Source organism: Natator depressus, chromosome 11 (assembly GCF_965152275.1).
Source record: "Natator depressus isolate rNatDep1 chromosome 11, rNatDep2.hap1, whole genome shotgun sequence".
NCBI lineage: Eukaryota > Metazoa > Chordata > Testudines > Cheloniidae > Natator > Natator depressus.
The window spans coordinates 59746259-59765411 of record NC_134244.1 but is presented as its reverse complement, the minus strand read 5'-3'; the positions used below and the strand labels follow the sequence as shown (position 1 = coordinate 59765411).

Sequence of the window (19153 nt, the reverse complement as noted above, 5' to 3'; positions counted from 1 at the left end):
TCTCCTGGATCGTTATCGAGTAGAACCCATCATCAGCATGGAAACATGTCCTCTGGACTGGTGGTCAAAGCATGAAGGGGCATACAAATATTTAGTATATCTGGCACGTAAATACCTTGCAACTTTGGCTACAACAGTGCCATGTGAATGCCAGTTCTCACTTTCAGGTGACATCGTAAATAAGAAGCAGGCAGCAGTATCTCCCGTAAATGTAAACAAACTTGTTTGTCTGAGTGATTGACTGAACAAGAAGTAGGACTGAGTAGACTTATAGGCTCTAAAGTTTTAAATTATTTTTATTTTTGAGTGTAGTTATGTAAAAAAATAAATTCTACATTTGTAAGTTGCACTTTCACAATTAAGAGATTGCACTACAGTACTTGTATGAGGTGATTTGAAAAATACTATTTCTTTAGTTTATCTTTTGATTTAGGTGGTGCCAGCAGCGCCAAGGAGTGCTGGGTGAGGATTTCTCACCAGTAGAAGGGCAAGGAAATCCCAATCTCAAGCCCACAGAAGGAGGCAGTGCTGAGACTGGAGCAGTACTGTACATCTTGGTATCTGTGTAAGAGGATCTAAGCACAGAGGCTTGTCTCAGTACCACTGATAGGTTCACTAGAGGATCAGGCTTTAGGTACTGAGAAGCCATATGAATCTGGAGCCACAAGTGTCTCTCCCTTCTATTGCAGGGTGCAAAGCATTACAAACTTCACACCAGAATATTGAGTGGGTCTCCATCAGACACAAAAGGCACTGAATATGGAGATCAGTCTCTGGTATGAATAACTGGCAAGAGGGGGCACCTCTTGAAGCCTTTAGAGGGCTAAGGACCTCACATGGTCCCAATGAGAGCCGAAGACTCCCTTGATAAGTGCAGGCAATGTATGCAGAACCACCCCCTGCTCCTCTATACTAACCTACTATACAAGAGAATAAGCAACTAGAGTAAAGGAAGAACTAGCCTGCGGACACAAAGGCAAGTTCCATTTGCAGCGAAGGAAGTGAAGTGGATGGGGCAGGATAATCTCTCATGCACCACCCCCAATGCACACAGCTTTTCAAGGCAATTCCATAGCTTGATGACAGGAGCACCAGGTTCTACAAATAGGACTACAAAGAGGCCCTTGTAGAAGTAGTAATGTTAGTAGTAATAGTAGAAGAATTAATAGTTAAGAGACTGTTTGAGGAGCAGTTTCTGTACCAGACGCTAAACTAAATTAACTGATGTCAGATCAGCCTGAATGATAAATTTTATATTTCTTATGAACGAAAGAACTACTTACAAACTTTCCTCAAAGACTTTGACCTTCTCGCAGCCCTCAGGAGGTTCACGCTTGAACATGTAGCTGTTGTTGGGTTTTGGCGAGGTAGCATATTTGGGCAAGGGAGAGTTGTTCCCATTCTCTATGGGAAAAGAATATCAAATTACTCAAATAGACCAAATATTTAAATGAACCCACTTATTTTAAAAGACAGACAAACCGACTTCATTACCAACATTACAAAGTTCAATAAAGTTTCCCATTCCCCGTTACCCATGTTCTATGGAACATTTTTCTCCTCCACCTGGAGGCGGACTCCTTCATATATCACAACTCTCAACCCCCTCCCTCCCACAACTCTTTTATATTCTTTTGAGACCCCTGCACATGCTCCACAGCATCCCAGGTTTACAATCCCGCAGCTGAATCTTAAATCACAACCTCTCCAGCCGAGATGACTGGACAGGTGTCATTTGAGGTCTATCAGCAACGCACCTTAAATCAGGACAGGTTGCTGCTGAATTGCATTAAAACTTTTTAATCCCATTTTTCTTTTTTAAAACTATTTATACTATTTTTTCAATCTTTTTCCTTATAACGAACAAAACAAATACTTGACTGTCAACATACAGAACAAGTACTATAGATCCAAAACAAGACCAAAATATTTACACACCTTTTGGATTGCCATATGTTAACTGCAATATTCCCAACACACAGATTTTTGTGGCACATATCAAAAACAGCAACAAAAAAAATGAAAGAAAAAAAGATTAAGGAAATTAAAGGCAAAAGGGAAAATGGTGGGGGAAGAGGAGAGAGGACAGGGAGGGAGCATGTGGATTCAAGCCTTTCATCCAGTCATCCTTTAGTCAAGCTGTTCTAGGAAATTGTCTCCAACAGACTCAGATTTTCAGGGCTGTGCTGTCTTTAATCATGTTTCTTATCCGCAGATCTCAAAATGTTTTTCAAGGCTGGATAATTGTTAGCAACCCCGTTTTTTGCAGATTAGGAAAATGGTGCTTGCCCAACATCACATAATGAGTCACTGGCAGAGCCAGCAAGAGAACTCAGGTCTTCTGATTGCTCCAATAAAGCATCTACTGTACTACATTGCGTCTCCTACTTCCTGTTGCTGAGTAAGCAAGATAAACATATAATTGGCCGAGTTTTGTGAGAGTGGCTATTTTAACAGGCCTATACTTTCTGAAAGTGACTTGATTTGGGGTGCCTCAATTTTTGGGTGCCCAACATTGGCCACTTTAAAGGAGTCTGATTTTCAGAAAGTACTAAGCACCCACCCCATAGGGGGAAAAAAAAAAGCAAGATCCCTTACAGGTGTTTCAAGTTTGCGGAACGTAAAATTGACATATCCTAAAATCACTAGTCACTTTTGAAAGTTTAGGTTAATAATACCTGTAAAGATGGCTTACCATAAATCCAATTTTAGTTAGTGTAATGATTATATAGCACCTAGTTACCAGAATCTCTTGCCAGGTAGTTTACAAATAAAATGGAAGAAAAAAAAAAGAATAATTTCCCTCTCTTTTTAAAGGTTTATCTTTTATTATAAGCAGAACTCAGTTCTACTAAATAAAATCTGTCATTCATAAGCCCAGTGATATTAAAGTATCTTATCACTAGCTAAAGGTTTGCTAAGTACAATATTAAAAATCCAGTAACCTTTGGAAAAAAATAATGAAAATATTCTTGTAGTAAGTTAGTAAGCTTTATCATTTTTAATTACTAGTAACATCTTATAAAAATAAGACCTTTGCTTATTAAGAATTCAAGTATGCGGTTTTATGCATCTAGTAAAATCAACGGGAGATTGCACATGTTGGCCTGATATAGCAGGTCTGTCTGATTAGGCCATCACAGTTAGTTACCCTAGAGAAACAAACAGTCTTCGAGTGATAACTAAGCAGCAGCAAGAGATGAACTCTTATTAAACAAAAATCCTTTTACTGTTACCATCTAAACGTTCCTAGTAATCAAAAAGAAATTAAATATAGCAAATAGGATGCACAGGATGCTAGGGGGTGCATGTAACAGGCAAGTGTGTTTTTCTACTATTAGGCATTCGCTACTTTCTAATTGGAGGCTTAAAACATACAGAATATTCAATAATGCGCAATTCTCTCATTAAAGGTCATGTTTTATATGAAAGGATATGATTAAATGGCTATTAATAGCATGTTCTCCTAGAATTTATTTTAAGGTACAACTAGAACAGAGACAAATTTCCATGTTAAGATGACATTTTCCTTACAAGTAAAGGAACCCTATGCTTTTATTCTCAGTCTATAAAACACAAACAAAAAGGAATGGGCTACAGATACCCCATCAGTGAGTTAATTAAGTAAGGTTTTTGTACGCATTCATTTTCAGTCTCAGATAAAGACATATCAAAACATGGGTCGCTAAACCTACTACAGAATTTATGAAAATATTTGTCATGATGTTGCCATAGGAGGAAAAAAAGTAACCCTATATAATGGGTTATCTAATTTCAAGAAGTCGGTAAACTGACAGGTGCCATAGCAAGTTTCATTTATACTACTTTCATCTTGATGTTTATCAGTCACTGGTTTATTAAACTTTTAGAGGAGTTTGGGTAGTGTTTTCCATGGTTGTGCATAGGCAGTCTTTTCTTCACTGTTTATGAACACAAATCACCCCAGCTCTCTGGCAATTTTTTAGAAATCTGTGTGTAGTACATAAGAATGGCTGTACTGGGTCAGACCAATGGTCCATCTAGCCAGTATCCTGTCTCAGACAGTGGCCAGTACCAGAACTTCAGGGATAGTGTACAGAACAGGCAATTTTGGAAATTTGGGGTCACGCCAAGTATGGCATTATATCCCTCACCAACTTGGCTAACAGCCATTGATGAATTTATCTTCCATAAACTTACCTAGTTCTTTTCTGAACCCAGTTATATTTTGGCCATCACAACATCCCATGACAATGAGTTTTACAGGTTAACTATGCATTATGTGTAATAGCTTTGGGTTCTGATAACAGAAAACCTATAACTAACCAACCACACAATGGGTCTGATCCAACGGACATTGAAGTCAACAGGAGTCTTTTTATTGACATCAGTGTATGTCTGATCAGCCTTATGCTCCAAATAGCATATAGGCATCACTTACATATGTCCAAAATATATTTGTAAGGAAGTTTACAGGTCTCTTTAAAAAAAAAGAAAAAAAAGAAAAGAAAATGAAAGAACAAAAACAAAACAACATGCGTGCACCCCCCCCTCCCCCCCCAAAAGCCTTCAGTAAGTTATCCTTATGGCTTGTTTGGTAGCAGCTATGGCAACATGCATCTCATGGTCTGCAGAGTTGGAGCTCACAGTCTCAAACAGAAAAAAGAGAAATATTGTATGTATTGTCCTTGCCTTCTCTAAAAACTAGTTAACGCAGCAGTTTCTGATCAGAATTCCCCCTCTCAATTACCAAACACTGATAGGTGTACAAGTGCATGGAGGAACTGGAAAAATAAGGTTACCTAGAAGAAAAAGAAAAGCTAATTTTCCATCACTGTACTAGGGAGGTGAAAACTCCTTCTCCCTGTATACATCTTGGGGCAGAACAGTGAATGAGGGAAATCCATCATTTGAATATGGGTGGCTACCTGCTATTAAAAAAAGAATGAAATAAATACTAAGACCAAGTGCTGAATAGTGCAACTCTTAAATTGTAAGAGCAGCGTAACAATGGAGCCTGTTTATGTAGTACCTTTATCTCTGGAGTCAGCAAGGAGGTCATCAGCAGAGCACGGGCTCTCCTCACTGCCCTCATTTGAGATGGTCAGAAATGAGGTGGGGGACACAGACTGGGAACGGCTGCTGTTGTTACTGCCTCTGTCTGCTCCACCAGGTGTTTGGGTATCCATGTTGCGAGTACTGCTACTGCGCTGTGCCAGCGGAGGGGGAGCACGATGTCCATCTGGAATATCTTGTGGCTGTTACCAAAAAAAAAACAACAAAAAACCTTTTTCATATGTGTGAGGCTGCCCATCTCATCAGGAAAGGGATTACTTTACAGCTTAAGCAGTTTCTTATACCTGGTCCACTACATAACAGAAGCCTATTCTGAGGAAGATGAATGATCGTACTATACAGACTCCAACAGATGATATGATAGGTCATACTTCAGAAGAGTTGGAAATTCCTTGAAGAACAATACACTTAAAGGAAGCCATGAGGACAGTGTTTTCCAAAAGGCAACAAACAGTCATATGAAAACATAGCTGGGCAATCACTGAAGAGCAACAATTTAAAATAAAACACCAGTGGTTCCTTTTTGGGGTGTGTGAAATAGTTACTTCTGAAAGTCACTTATAAAAAAGGATAACCATGAATTCTGATGCAAAATAGTCAAGAATTTTCCTGATTGATTTTTTTTGGGGGGGGGAGAGGAGTAAACGCTATAAACATGACTAAAGCAATTCTCACCAAAATAAGTTTTAGATAATTGTTCTTTTCTGTTGGTTAGTTATGGCATAAATGCATCAGTGTAAACATCCTAAAGGTGAAGAGAACAGCAAAAAGATTTAAAGGAAGTTATTTTCTATTCCTGTGGTGGTAGAAGACAGTTAATCATTAGGAAATTTTTTATTCTACTTCAGTAGAAGACAAGTTAATCATGTGCAAATTTACATTACCAAGTTTGTACAGTAAATCATCAATGTGAAAAGAAAAATTCTCTTAAAAAAAAAAGCTTATTTTGAAAACAATTTTTTGGGGGCAGTAGATACTTACAATCAGCTGTTCTTCCTTGCCTCCTGTCTCCTTAATTATTATCTCAATCTCCTGATTCAGCCCCTCTATGCTGTTCCGAAAACGTGATCCTGTTGATTTGGTTATGGGTATAACGGGAACAATTACACTTTTTGGGATTGGAGCCTGGAAAACCAAAGGGAAGGTGAGTAAATAAATAAATATTGTAGATTTACACTTAAGAAAAAAGCTCAAAAATTTCAAGAATACAGTTTTCTACTGAAATAACTTATCAAAACAAAGCACAAACTTAGTTGTGCTAAGACGGAGGCCTTTAGATGAAAACAGATGTTCTGAGATGATTTTACAAGTTTACATGCAACAGGAGAAAAACTATTAACTAGACAATTTCTAAACAGCTGCCTAATCTCAAAAATCTTTCCCTGACCCCTACCCAGTCTTTCTCCAGCTCCCACGTCGCTCCGCAACATAGGAAAGCTAACCTTGAATGCTTATTGTTATTAAGTCATAAAAGAAGAAAAACCTTCTGTAATAAGAAAAATCCCCATAGCCCATATTAAGAAATATTCCATTTGGAGAAGTAAAATTTTCCTCAGAGATACCTTCCTGCTCTCTACCTGGGATTTCCTGGATTTGTGAGTGCTCTACTTTGGACACAATGTTATTTTAACAGTTTTTTTTTTTTAAATGTAGTTTAAAATACTCAATTCCACTCCATTTCACTTATTGTATATTCATAGCCTTGCTGAAATTTTAAGGCCGTTTTGTTTAGCAAAGGAAATTATTTTTTCTCCTTAAAAAGTACCTCCAGAAGGTTACTTTAAATTTGCACTGACTTAGTACAACTAGTGAAGAAAAAAATTACATAAATACAGGGCTATGTTTTGTTTCCTCACCACATATTAGATATGAAGACATGGAATGCCCATCTAAAGTACTCTTTTTTCAGACCTCACACGGTCACATTTTACTGGCGAGCAAACAACTATTATGGCACTATTTTTTTTTTTTTTTTTTTTTTAAAAGGGAGACAGTGCTCCAGTCTCAAAAAGCTTATAATCTTACTTGGACAAATACAACACAACAGTACAAATACAAGAATGCATAGAAATTTTGGAGATCATTGTAGAAATGTTTCACAAAAAATGTGCATTTTAAAGGATAGATTTGGAAGAAAGTTTGTACACTACCCACAGCTGGCTGGCAAAAATATCTACAGCATTGCAAAAATGAGACACAAAAGGAAGGTATTATAACATCACTTGTAAATGATTGGGAAGAGTACTAATAAACAAGTGCCAGAGAAATGAAAATGATCTCACCGCACATTAAGTTGTGGGATCCATTGTTTGGCTTGCTGGAAAAAGTGTGTGCCCCTTTAAGGGCTAGAGCGCCACAGAGCTACTTTTGACTGCAGCTACAGGTCCTACCTCCCGCAATACATGCCGCTGCGGGAAAAGCCCTCTTTTACCTGGATCAGGTGGAGCAGCACCCATGCTCCCATCCACGGGAGTGGTGACATACCGGGTTTGTTAGGATCTGCTATGGGCATTGCACTAGTCACTCCTTTCCTGGAAGGGGTGTGTGTGTTTGTAAAGGGATTTTACCCTTAGTGCCAGATTGGCCAAGGCGAAGGTTAGGTTGAGGGGGCAGGCTTAGTTGGGCAAACCTGAAACTGGAGTTAGGCTATGATGCCGCAACTCATTATGTAAATGTGGGACAGATGTCCAGTGCAGGTGCTCCATAGGGAAGGGATACAGTGATCACATTAAATGGATTGGTAAAGGAGGTATTTTTTAAAGGAGTAGAAATGGGGGGAGAGGGTGTTGGGGCTCTCATGACTACCTGCTGTATCAGTCACAAACCCTCCCCCATAGCCTCCTCTTAATCCTCATTTGATGGGGGGTGGGGGTGAGGGGAAAGGGAGGGAAATGGTGAAGTATCAGCAACACGTTAGCCGGGGACAAAGATGGGTAAAGGAGAGGACTGATGAAAACCTCGGGGTATATATTGAAATGATTATGGAATTACCTGCACTGTACACTTTTATCCGCTGGGTACTCCCAGAAATTTAAGAATAAAATTGTAGCCTAATTAAACCACATCCAGTGTTTCCTATCCTTCTTACGATATAGCCAGACAACAATACTTTGAGAGTCTCTTAAAGTAATCCTCATTAGGGTGGGATTGCCAACATGTGACCTTAATGTGGGGTCTGAGTATAACATAACTGAGGAAGAGATGACAAATGCAGTCCAGAGAACAAAGGCAGAGGGACCTGATGAAGTGACGGCAGACCTTGTGAAAGTTTGGGAGTGAGAAAGGCATAAGATGGACCAGCAGAGTGGTCAAAGCAGTGATCCCCAAACTTTCTATGTTGCACCCCCCTGCCCCACCCATAATGTAATCTGTCCACACCCAATCCCCCACCCCCTCCAGAGCTCGGGTCAGGAATGGGGCCAAAGCCAGGACTGCACCCAAGAGTAGAAGCCGGGGCCTCTGAGGGGCGTGGGATTGGGGCCAGGACAGAGTGGGGCTGGGTGGTGCTCCCTCCCTGCCCCTGTGGGGGCTGGCCCGGTGCCTGCTGCACCCCCCCACCCCAAAAACATTCCTCCACAACCCCCTTGGTGGGCACGCACCACAGTTTGGGGACCACTGGGTTAAAGCTGTATGGCAAGACAAGAGAATTCATGAAGACTGGTCCCACCAGTCTCTCTTGGTCCCAGTAGATAGGAAAGGAAGCATCCAGGAACGTGGAAACTATCAATGCTTACTTAGATTGCACAGATATACACATTATCTGTACTCATTTTGTACAGAAAAAGCACTGAACCATTTCATTAATATGAAATTACCATAATTTCTAACCTTTATTTTCTACACTGAGATCATAATTATCTTAATTTAAAAGAAAGTAAATTATTGTACTTCAAACAGTTAAGAACTGTAAGCATTCAAAGCAGCTATATAGAGTTCAATGGAATCCACCGACATCACAGTTAACTTGGATACAGTTAAATTCCATGTACAGGGCAAAATTTTTAAGTCTTTATAGGCTATTCCCCCGCCCCACTAAACTATCACTATTCCCCTCACTAAACTATTAATATACAGGAATTTGTTCCAATAAGGACCTCAAGTTTGGCTCACAGCGAAGTAGAATGAAAGTCCCAGTTGTTTTAAGCACTGCAACCCAACTTCTAGGGAAATTGTTCCGAGTGTAAGGCAGAGGAGGAAGGGTCAACAATTTAAGAGGAGTGCACTGTATATGTACTTCGTGGAAATGTTTGCTTATGTTTTTTGTTTTGGTCTCTCACCATTGGCAGTAGGGAAAAAATAAATGAGTCACTAGTTGCTTTGGAAATTTTCCACAGTAATTACATGAGCTTTCTTGCAGCCTAATCTAGATCATTTTCCTGGAACCGGCAGCCCATAAGGAATTCCACATGAAGAATGGAGATTCATGCAGTTTTCCAAAAAGTTTCTGCAGCTCTCCTATACTGGGTTAGAAACATTGTAACATTCACACTGCAGTTTTTAAAGTAACTGCAGATGAGGCATGGTACAGCATTCAAGAAGGACCTTTTCTTGCATCAGCAGGAACTTTAGGGACTGTCCTGAGTGGTATCTTCTCTAACAGCATGAAGAGGCTCGGTACTGGTACCCCAATCATAAGCTAGAGAGATCAGTGGAATGCTCTGCAGAAGCCTTTGCTCAGGTGCAGCTTTAGTCATAGGCTGATTAGAGAACTGCCTAAACTGAGAGAGAAATATTTCATTACTGTCAATCTCCTTCCTCATCTTGCATTTCAGGGTTTAGTACATTACAAATGCTCATTTGGTTTGTTTTACATAATTTATCTTCTGGGCTTTTTTAAAAACTCAAGACATTTTCCACCATTTCTATAAGACTTTCCAATTACTTTCAGCTTTCTTCTGTTTGTAATTGTTAATTTGAAACAGAGAGTGGTACATACAATCAATCAACCTGCTCCCTTCTGGTATTCATTCTAACTTTTACTGATGGTACTTCTCTGGGATTTGTCTGATGTTCTTCCTAGTAACTGAGTGATCTCTCCCACTGAGCTCTTGCCAGTGAGTGGAAGAGTGAGGCACTTTCAAGTGTTCAGGCACGTTAGATTTGACTCTCCAGGGTTGGAAAAAAGTCTCTCCACAACACAACTAGCAAGTCTTCTTCCAATTTCAAGGGGTTTAAATTGGTAATTGTTAAAGAACCAAAAAAAAACCCCAAAACCAGTCTCTTCACAGAGCTGTGATTAGTTGTGTGCTGATCTCTTGAAGGACAACCTCTAGGCCCAGTGTTCCAGTTACAGCTGATCAAAATACAAGAGAATAACTCATGATTCCCAACCCCCCAACCGCATTTTGGTCAATTTTAAACTGAATTTTTTTTCCTAATCAGCTCGAGTTCTTTTATTATGGAATGAGAAACATGCACTGTGTACTATCTTTCTTACTTCTCCTCGAAAAGAGGCAATCTATTTAATGAAGCACCTGGTCTGCATCAGCTGGTGTGGTGAGTTTAGATGGATTGCACATCATACAAGACACTAGGAGACACCACAAGTTTGGAAATCTTCATCCATGTTATAACAAAACCACTAGCAGCTCCATAGTTTAGGTTGTCATTACTTTTTCAACTGTCTTGCTTCTCCACCTTCCACCTCTGCCCTTCTTGTTTGAAAAAATTTAGACTTTTCCATAAGAGGAAAACCAACTGAAAGCCAGTGCAGGGAATTACTTCTGTTTTTCCCAAACATGTCCAAAATCTTTGACCCCAATATCCTATACCTCCAAGTAAGTGTATATTATGCTTCTCTACATTTATATTCTTTGCTGGTCGAAGATAATGTCAAGTAAGTGATCCTTGTAAAGGGGGGTGGGTGTGGGGGGAGGATGGAATGGGACAGACTGATCCAAGGCAGTAAATCAAGAAAGCAGTTCAGTAAGTAAAGACAAAACAAGTCAGTTGGATCATCAAATTTCCCAAGCATGAATGTGGGGGAACTGGGAGAGAAGAAAGTAGTGAGGATAGGTCTGAGGCTGGGGAAAAATAAAGATGGGGGGGCCAAATCTTTAACTGATGTCAATGAGCTTAGCTTGATTTACAGATAGGTAGGGCAGTGGACTGTGGAGAGAAAACAGTGTTCACAGGAACAAAATACAGGGGAGGGAAGACATTTGAGCTAAAAACCACAAAATGGTCTGTAAATCTTACCAAAGTGAAAATGTGTTGCAACATTAACAGCAGAACCGAACGACAAAACAACAAATAATGGAAGACGGATCATCAAGCACCTTCACTGCTACCCACTTCATCAGGAGTAAAAATTAATGTTAGAAAAATAAATTTAAAAGTAGCTAGAAATTCAAAGGTTTGCTGAAGTAGTGACCCAAATCAACACTGGACCTAAAAAGCCAATCCCATTCTGTTCTTGCATCACTAAAATAAATGTAACAATTGCCTCACTACTCACCTACTTCCCATCCAACTTTATACTGGAAGTTCCCAAAAGACCAACTCTGTGCTGACTACACTGCCACCCAAAGGAATTCCCCATCTACACTGAGAGAACAGGCTTCTTTGGCAGAAGTACTTGATCAGGCAACTTAAAAAATATGTTGCTCATGTCATGGGTGGTGTTTTCTCTTGCAGCACTGTGATGGCCTTCAGGAGACCACACTACTGCATGGTCATAGGTTTTTGGTTTATTTTTAAAAAAACATGTCTTTCTGGTGTTAGTAGTCCTCTTTGTCCTCATTGTTGTAAACGGTGATAATCCAAGGCTATTTGGGCACTGAAGTTATGGTGAAAAAGATATAGCACTAATAAAAGCTGTTACCAGGTCAGATGTATTATATATAAACTTGCTAATTCTGGTGCTCTTGCTCTCTCCCTGGTTAGAATTGGGAGGGCTGCTTCATCAGTGACTTTTCACATTTTCCTGCTGGCTTATGTTTACTTTCCTTGCACACTTTTCCCACCACACATGCACTTCACCCATGTTCTGCTGAAGCCTGAGTGCTGTTAAAAGTCTTTTCCAAGTTTGGTGGTTCTGGGAATGCTGAATTTTTGTTGTTTACATGAACAATGAGCCACAAGCATTTCCTGAGCAGAAGTTTCAACAGACAATGTGAGAGTTCTCTCTCTCTCTCATTATATACACACACACACTTGGTAACATTTCCTAATATATTAATTACACTATTACTCTTGCTTTCCGAAAGCATAGCCCTGCCTCAGAGAAACTGTTGTCCTTAAATAACCCAGAAACAAATCTACCTGGTGATGTATATCATCCTACCTTGCCATTATGTTAAACTGCTTCAGTGAAATATACTTGCCCTGCCAAGCAAATATTGCTAAGTAGGCTTTTGGAATGGTCAGCTGTTATACACTGGAACGATACACAGAAGAGAACACTACCACCAATATAACCAGTGAAGGTTTCTTAAACTATGGCATGCTAAGGGTCATGGAGCTGAACTGATAAGAAATTGTACTATGATTATTATTTTACACTTCACAGTCCACTGGGACTGGAAACAAATGCCTTGCAGATTGTGCAGCAGATTCCCTCATTCACATTTCCAATGACATCAGTATGTACTGGAGCATGTAGTTTTCTGAATACCTCAGAATAATACATGATAACTTTGGGTTGGAGGAGAAAATTGAATATCTTTAAAAGTCAGTTCTTTCTAATCTGGCACCACTAACTCTAAAATGTCTCTGTCAACCCTATGATTATTGCATGGTGTCACTACAGGGCAGAGGTTAAGGTTGTTTGGATGCATTGCCAGACCTTAACATGTTCAGATTTTCTTTAAGCATAACCTTAAATCTTCTAGATATATATCATTTGGTTTTAGGATAATTACAATACCCCTTGTGGCATTATTGACATGAACTGTGACTGTATAAATCATTGTTGCAATCAAGGTCCGATAGCTGCACCAAATCTTGTACAAAGGAGGTCAAGTAAGGTGTCTATGAAAAGGTTGTAATTTGCTGGCTATGATTATGCTGTCTGTACATGTGTATCATTTTTGTATTTAAAGTGTTTGATTCCAAGTAGTGAAGCATTTGGTCAGCTTCTTGACATTGGGCACTTACTCAGAATAGTCCTATCAAGAAACACTTAACTAACAATGGACCTTGGGAGACTCCAATCTACAACTGAAGAGCCTTCCTGGGAACATTCAAGGTAGCATGTGAGCAATAGCTGCCGCCTGCAAACTGAGTCATGCATGGACATGTGACTTGCCCACGTGACTCCAAACTCCATCTTGCTGCTGTGATTTTCCACATGGTTTCCTTCCACATGGCAGAGGATATAAAAGGATGTGGAAACTCCTCCATTTGGTCTTCAATCCTGCTTCTGACCTCTGGAGGAACTGTGCTTGAAACTGAAGCTCTAAACAAAGAACTGAACAACCCATCCAAGCTGGGATGTTTGTACTCCAGAGACTTGATGGGATTACTGCTGATTTAAACCAATCAAACCTGAAACAAGCCTGAACTAAGAACTTTGCAATTGTTGTATGTATTTGATTCCATTTAACCAATTTTAACTGTTATCTATATTTTTTTCTTTTTATGAATAAACCTTTAGATTCTAAAGGATTGGCAACAGCGTGATTTGTGGGTAAGATCTGACTGGTATATTGACCTGGGTCTGGGGCTTGGTCCTTTGGGATTGGGAGAACCTTTTTTCTTTTACAGGGGTATTGGTTTTCATAAGCATTCATCCCCATAAGGAGCGGTGCTAGTGATGATACTGGGAAACTGGAGTGTCTAAAGGAATTGCTTCTATGACTTCTGGTTAGCCAGTGGGGTAAAATCAAAGTCCTCTCTGTTTGACTGGTTTGGTATGCCTTAGTAGTAAAGGACCCCCAGGCTTGGGCTGTAACTGCTCTGCTCTAAGCAATTTGTCCTGATTGATACTCTCAGTAGCATCCCACCAAAGGCCGCTTTGTTACACCCCTGTAATGCATTTTATCTTAAATGAATTACTATGTGATCTCAACCTTCCCTCTGTCTTAATATTGTTTTTGTCTGGGAATGTTGAGTGTCCTATAGATGTACCAGCACTTCTTCATGGGTAGAATATACCAAAAAGGAGTCCTTCCCCTAAAGATCTTACCGTTCTCTTGAGGGAGTACAACCCATATGATAACCTAAATATTAAATTATAAAAACTCAAAAATTAAGGATGTTTAGACAAAGCACTGCTCTTAAATGCAAGTCTCATTATATTTCCTAAAATGACAGCAAAAGCAAACTTTTTCTTGGTAAGGAAATGAAATCTGCTACTTGAAGACTGTAGCTTTGCCCATTATGCTGCAAAGCAATTAAGGAGATCACAGAGTAGCTGAAGGAAAGTATTACTATAACCAGATTCTTGGACCAGACTCATTCACCAAGAGTGATAAAATTGCAACAGCCTTCAACACAGCAAATGCAAAAAAAGAAGTCAGTTTCATTGAATGTAATTCTAAGAGCCAAATAATGAAAACTATTCTGAAATTCAAGCTAATATTAAAGTTTTAGACTCACTTATGCCACGACCAGAAGAACTAAAATAGAAGAAAATACCCACTGAAATTAACCATCAAAGGAATGGGGGATAGTGTGGGGATTTAAGAGCGTGGGAACTACTGTTGCTCTTTTCACACAAAGGAAGAGTTGAAATTAGCAGTAGTTCAGGGGGCTGGGTCTACTCTTTCCTTTCTCACCTTGGAAAAAAAAATATGTAGTGGTTCCACTCATCTCCTTCCCTTCCCTTCCCGCCACAAAAACATCTAGCTGCTCCAGAACTGCATGATCCCTGCCTTAGAAACCTCTCTGTGGTTCTTTGAGGGAAAGGTGGGAGGGGTACAGAAGCAGCAGCAACTGACACCTGCAAAGATAAGGTGCAGCTTACATTAAGTTACTGGGGGGGTGGGGGGGGGGGAAAAGACACGACACTACTACCTTTATTACTTTGGGGGGAGGTCTGCATTTATTGGGGCAACATTAAATTGTATTTTGGTGTCATTTGTTGAGGGCAGTATTCACTATTTTTTGTAGGGGCAATAGGTTAACTTCTAAAAGAGAGTATCCATGAATACTAGTCAGAAGCTGTTAGAGAAACCCAACAGAAGAGAGATGTTTCTGATTCTGTCCTAATAATTCCCAAAGGAAACCAAGAACTTACAGATCAAACCGTCACCCACTAAAAGCCTGTAATATTTACAGAAAGGAATTTCTAAGCCAACAACCAAATACCTATTTTTTAAAATTGTGCGTGCACTATTAGTGGGATACAAAGTATTAAAAAAAGTTCCTTAAATTATATTCAAGCTCAAAGTTTCCAAAGAGAAAAATAAAAACTTCTATGACAAAACTTAGTCTAAAAACAACTATATATTGTGAGCACTTTTTACACTCTCTCTCCTTCACCCACCAAATGAAATTAAGGCCACTTTACTCATTCTAAGGAGGTAACATTCCTATGATCTGTACCCCAGTTGCACTATTCATTATATGTTAAAGTCTCCATAGCTGAGTAATGAAAATGATTTTAGTTTAATTCCAAAGCCTGAGTAAAGACTAGCCTTTGACGTTTCCAATAAATCTGCTAAACTTCAAAACAATTAAAAAAAACCAAACCCACAAAATAAACTACAAATGGTCTGATTTTTTTTTTTTTTTTTTTTACACACACTGTTCACAGTGTTATAACTGGCCACACAGTTTACTTGGAACTATTTGATGGAAGGATAATTCTTGGATGTGTCTTAGTATTGGCCCAAAGCTCTAGGAACTTAGAACGCTAATCTTGCAGAAGTGATATGACAAAGTCACAAACAAAAGCAAAATATGTATTTCCAACATTCAAAAGTTTCAGAAGGTTGCTAGATGGGAATTTCTCAATCTGAATAGCTCTTCCTGTAGAAAATTTCTCTTTATCTTGAAGAGAAATTTTCTACAGGAATTCATTTTGGGTAATGGATTTCACAAATACCAGGTTTCTTGACCTATCCCCCCTTCTGTCTCTTAAAATTCTCTCAAGCAAAAGCAAGCCTGAGCTGCTATTATTTTCATAGCACTTAATCCAGGACCAAGGTAAATGGAAGCAATGTGAAACATACGACATAACCTTGGTCAGTTTCCCACCTCTGTTTCTGCTGGGAAAGCAACTACAAGCAAGAGCAGCTGCAATCATGAAGCAAAAAGGTGGAAACATTTTTTCCAAATAGTTTTGTTTTAGAGTTCCTGGCATATATATTCGGATACACTGGTACAGGTCCTCCATTCCAGCACATGGAGATGGTACAACTAGAAAAAACGGTTACTTACCTTCTTGTAACTGTTCTTAGAGATGTGTTGTTCATGTCCATTCCAATCAGGTGTGCACGCGCTGCGCGCACCATCATAGGAAAGTTTTTCCTTAGCAGCTCCCATTGGGTTGGCTGTGGAGCCCCTTGGAGTGGCACCTTCATGGAGCTCAATATATGACCCTGGTGACCCTACCCTCCTTCAGTTCCTTCTTGCCGGCTACTCTGACACAGGGGAAGGAGGCTGGGAATTGGAATGGACGTGAACACCACATCTTGAAGAACAACAGATACAAGAAGGTGTTGAAAGTGACCATGGTCTTTAGTGATCAGATTGGGACAGAGTGGTAGCATGATTGGGGTGTCCACTGACAGCTCCAGCAGCGTGGTGTACCAATGTTGATGGGGCCATGGGGAAGAGCAGATTCCATTAAAAGTTACTGAAGGCGGAAATCACGCTCCTTCTTGGTCCTTGACCGAAAAGCCCTGCAGATTTTGCACTTCCCCATTTGGTGCATTTCCCCCCATTTAAGAGTCATGGGAGTCACTGAGGGGTATAGACTTATTGCAAGTACTGCAGGGCTTAAAGCCTTGGGCTCGCGGCATGCCCCAGAGCCCAAGGAGGGGTGGGGCTAGGGATTGGGGAAAGACCCTGTTCCCAACCTACTATCTATTTACTAAACTAACTATGAATTCAAATGACTTAACAGAAGAATACTAAAGGAGCACTTGCTGAGCAAGTGAGCACTGTTCCAACGGTCATCATGGATAGTAAGAAGGAACTGAAGGGGGGGTTGGGTCGGCAGGGTCATATATTGAGCGCCATGAAGGCGCCACTCCAGGGGGCTCAACAGATGACCTGATTGGAGCTGCTAAGGGGAAACTTTCCGATGACTGTGCACTCAGCGTGCGTATACCTGACTGGAATCAAAGTGAACAAGGACTCGAAGAACTACTGTTATTTTCTGTGCAAATGCAAATCATTAGCTCACAATCCTCTGCTGATTCTTTCAGATTAAAAATATTAATCAGTCAGCACCCTTAGCAGAACAATGGGTAGAAATCTAGACTAGCATACTAAATCTCTTAGATTAAAAATAAATCAAGATCAGATAATTTAACACCCCAAATGCATAGGATCCTCCAAGCACTACAAAAAAATTATTGGGCATTTAACAGTCACCTTTAACACCCTCCTACAAAGAGAGCTTTATAAAATGTAATGTTTAGAGAAACTATTAAGACACTCAATTGATTTCTTTACAAATATCTAAAAACAGAGTGCTCTGCTCAGAACGCTTAACATATTTGGACACTGATTTACTACTACTGGAGTAGACTTTTGAACAGGCATTTTTTTTTTTCTTCCAGACACCAGTTGCTGGGAACATTTCTTTGCAAGAGACAAATCTTAGTAGCTATAAGGCTTCTTGAATCTTGCTGTGATATGCAACTAGTTAAATTCACAGCTTCCACTGCCACCCCCCACCCCAAAAACTAAGGCTCATTTCCACATGGGTCATTTATTGTGATTATTGCAAAGAGCTTTTGTCCTAGTTTAATCAGGACACCAAAACTCTGAAGTGTCCATTGAGATTGGGAAACTATTTTGACAACCAGTTTTAGAGAAAGGGTACAAATCAGCAGTCATCTAGATAATGCTCACCCTTCAATTCCTGAAAGGGTTCAAATTCAGTTCTACTGTCAACCTTGGAGAGAACTCAGAGGATAGGCGCTACTCCAAATGGCAGGGCAAAGAAGTGGAGGGGGATGGAAGAAAGCTTAGTGCAATGAAAAGCAAGAAAAAAAATCTCCAAGTTCTACCCATTAAGGGTAAAAACATACAAGCAAGTTAATAGTTTTGAACTAGGATTGTGCTTTTCTTAAAAAAAGGGTGCAAAGTCTGAAAAGAATAAGATCAGCAAAAGTCTGCAAGGGAAGGAGCCAGAGGCCTATCCCAGATGATTGGCATAACTGGTCCTGCTTACAATTCGTTAGATTAGAAAGGAAATGTGACACCATACCTCATAATCTTCATAGTAATAGGATACGAGTATGGCATAATTATGATGTATTTTAAGCAAGACAGATCATATATCACTGAAAAGGTTATGATTTACTGAATATGATTATTCTACTTATATGCATGTATCATTTTGGTATCTTAAGTTAGGAATATTGTCTATGTATCTATTACATATGTGTTTACACCCAGGGAACGCCCACTAGACAAAAGACTGTCAGTCTAGATGGCTGGCTGGGAAGGGCCAATTCAAGTCAATGGACCATTAGGGAGAACAACAGGTCTTAGAAGAAGCTAATCTTCCACTGGGGAGCCTTCCTGTGGAGGCTACAAACAGCCTCCAAGTCATGGCTGCTATGACACTACCAGGGCATGCGACCAGATCACCTGGTACTGCACTCCATCATGGAATACCAGTGTTTTTCCACTGAAAGGCATCAGAACCAAGCTTGGAGACAAAGGGTTCCCACCATATCAAAAGCTATTTAAGGCAGGGGAGTGACCTCATCGTGGTTCTTCACTGACTCTGTGCCCAAAGGAGACTCTTGGAAACACCTGAGGAACAAAGACTGAACTGGGGGGAACTGCTGGATCCAGGCTAGAGTGATTTCTAGGGTGTGAAAGGAACACCTGGAGTTTTAAGCTGAAGCAAAGGCAGCTGGCCCCTTAAAAATCTCTGCCGCCATCTTAAATCCTCATTTAGGGTGAGAATTTGCTACTTATATCCAATCTATTTAGTATATTAAGCTCAGATTGCATTTTTGTTTATTTG

The 19153-nt window shown here is 39.9% G+C and overlaps 1 protein-coding gene across 3 annotated transcripts in view; it reads right to left on the bottom strand.

The window, feature by feature from the left end:
* The window catches only part of FAM117B (family with sequence similarity 117 member B), a 106509-nt gene that overhangs the window by 14769 nt on the left and 72587 nt on the right, over nucleotides 1-19153 (bottom strand). For all 3 annotated transcript variants that reach the window (XM_074967949.1, XM_074967947.1, XM_074967948.1), the window contains exons 5-7: nucleotides 6037-6180; nucleotides 5012-5237; nucleotides 1284-1404 (exon numbers count right to left, since the gene is read on the bottom strand). In XM_074967949.1, coding sequence (XP_074824050.1) covers nucleotides 1284-1404; nucleotides 5012-5237; nucleotides 6037-6180 — 491 coding nt within the window. The remainder of the gene's footprint in view (nucleotides 1-1283; nucleotides 1405-5011; nucleotides 5238-6036; nucleotides 6181-19153) is intronic.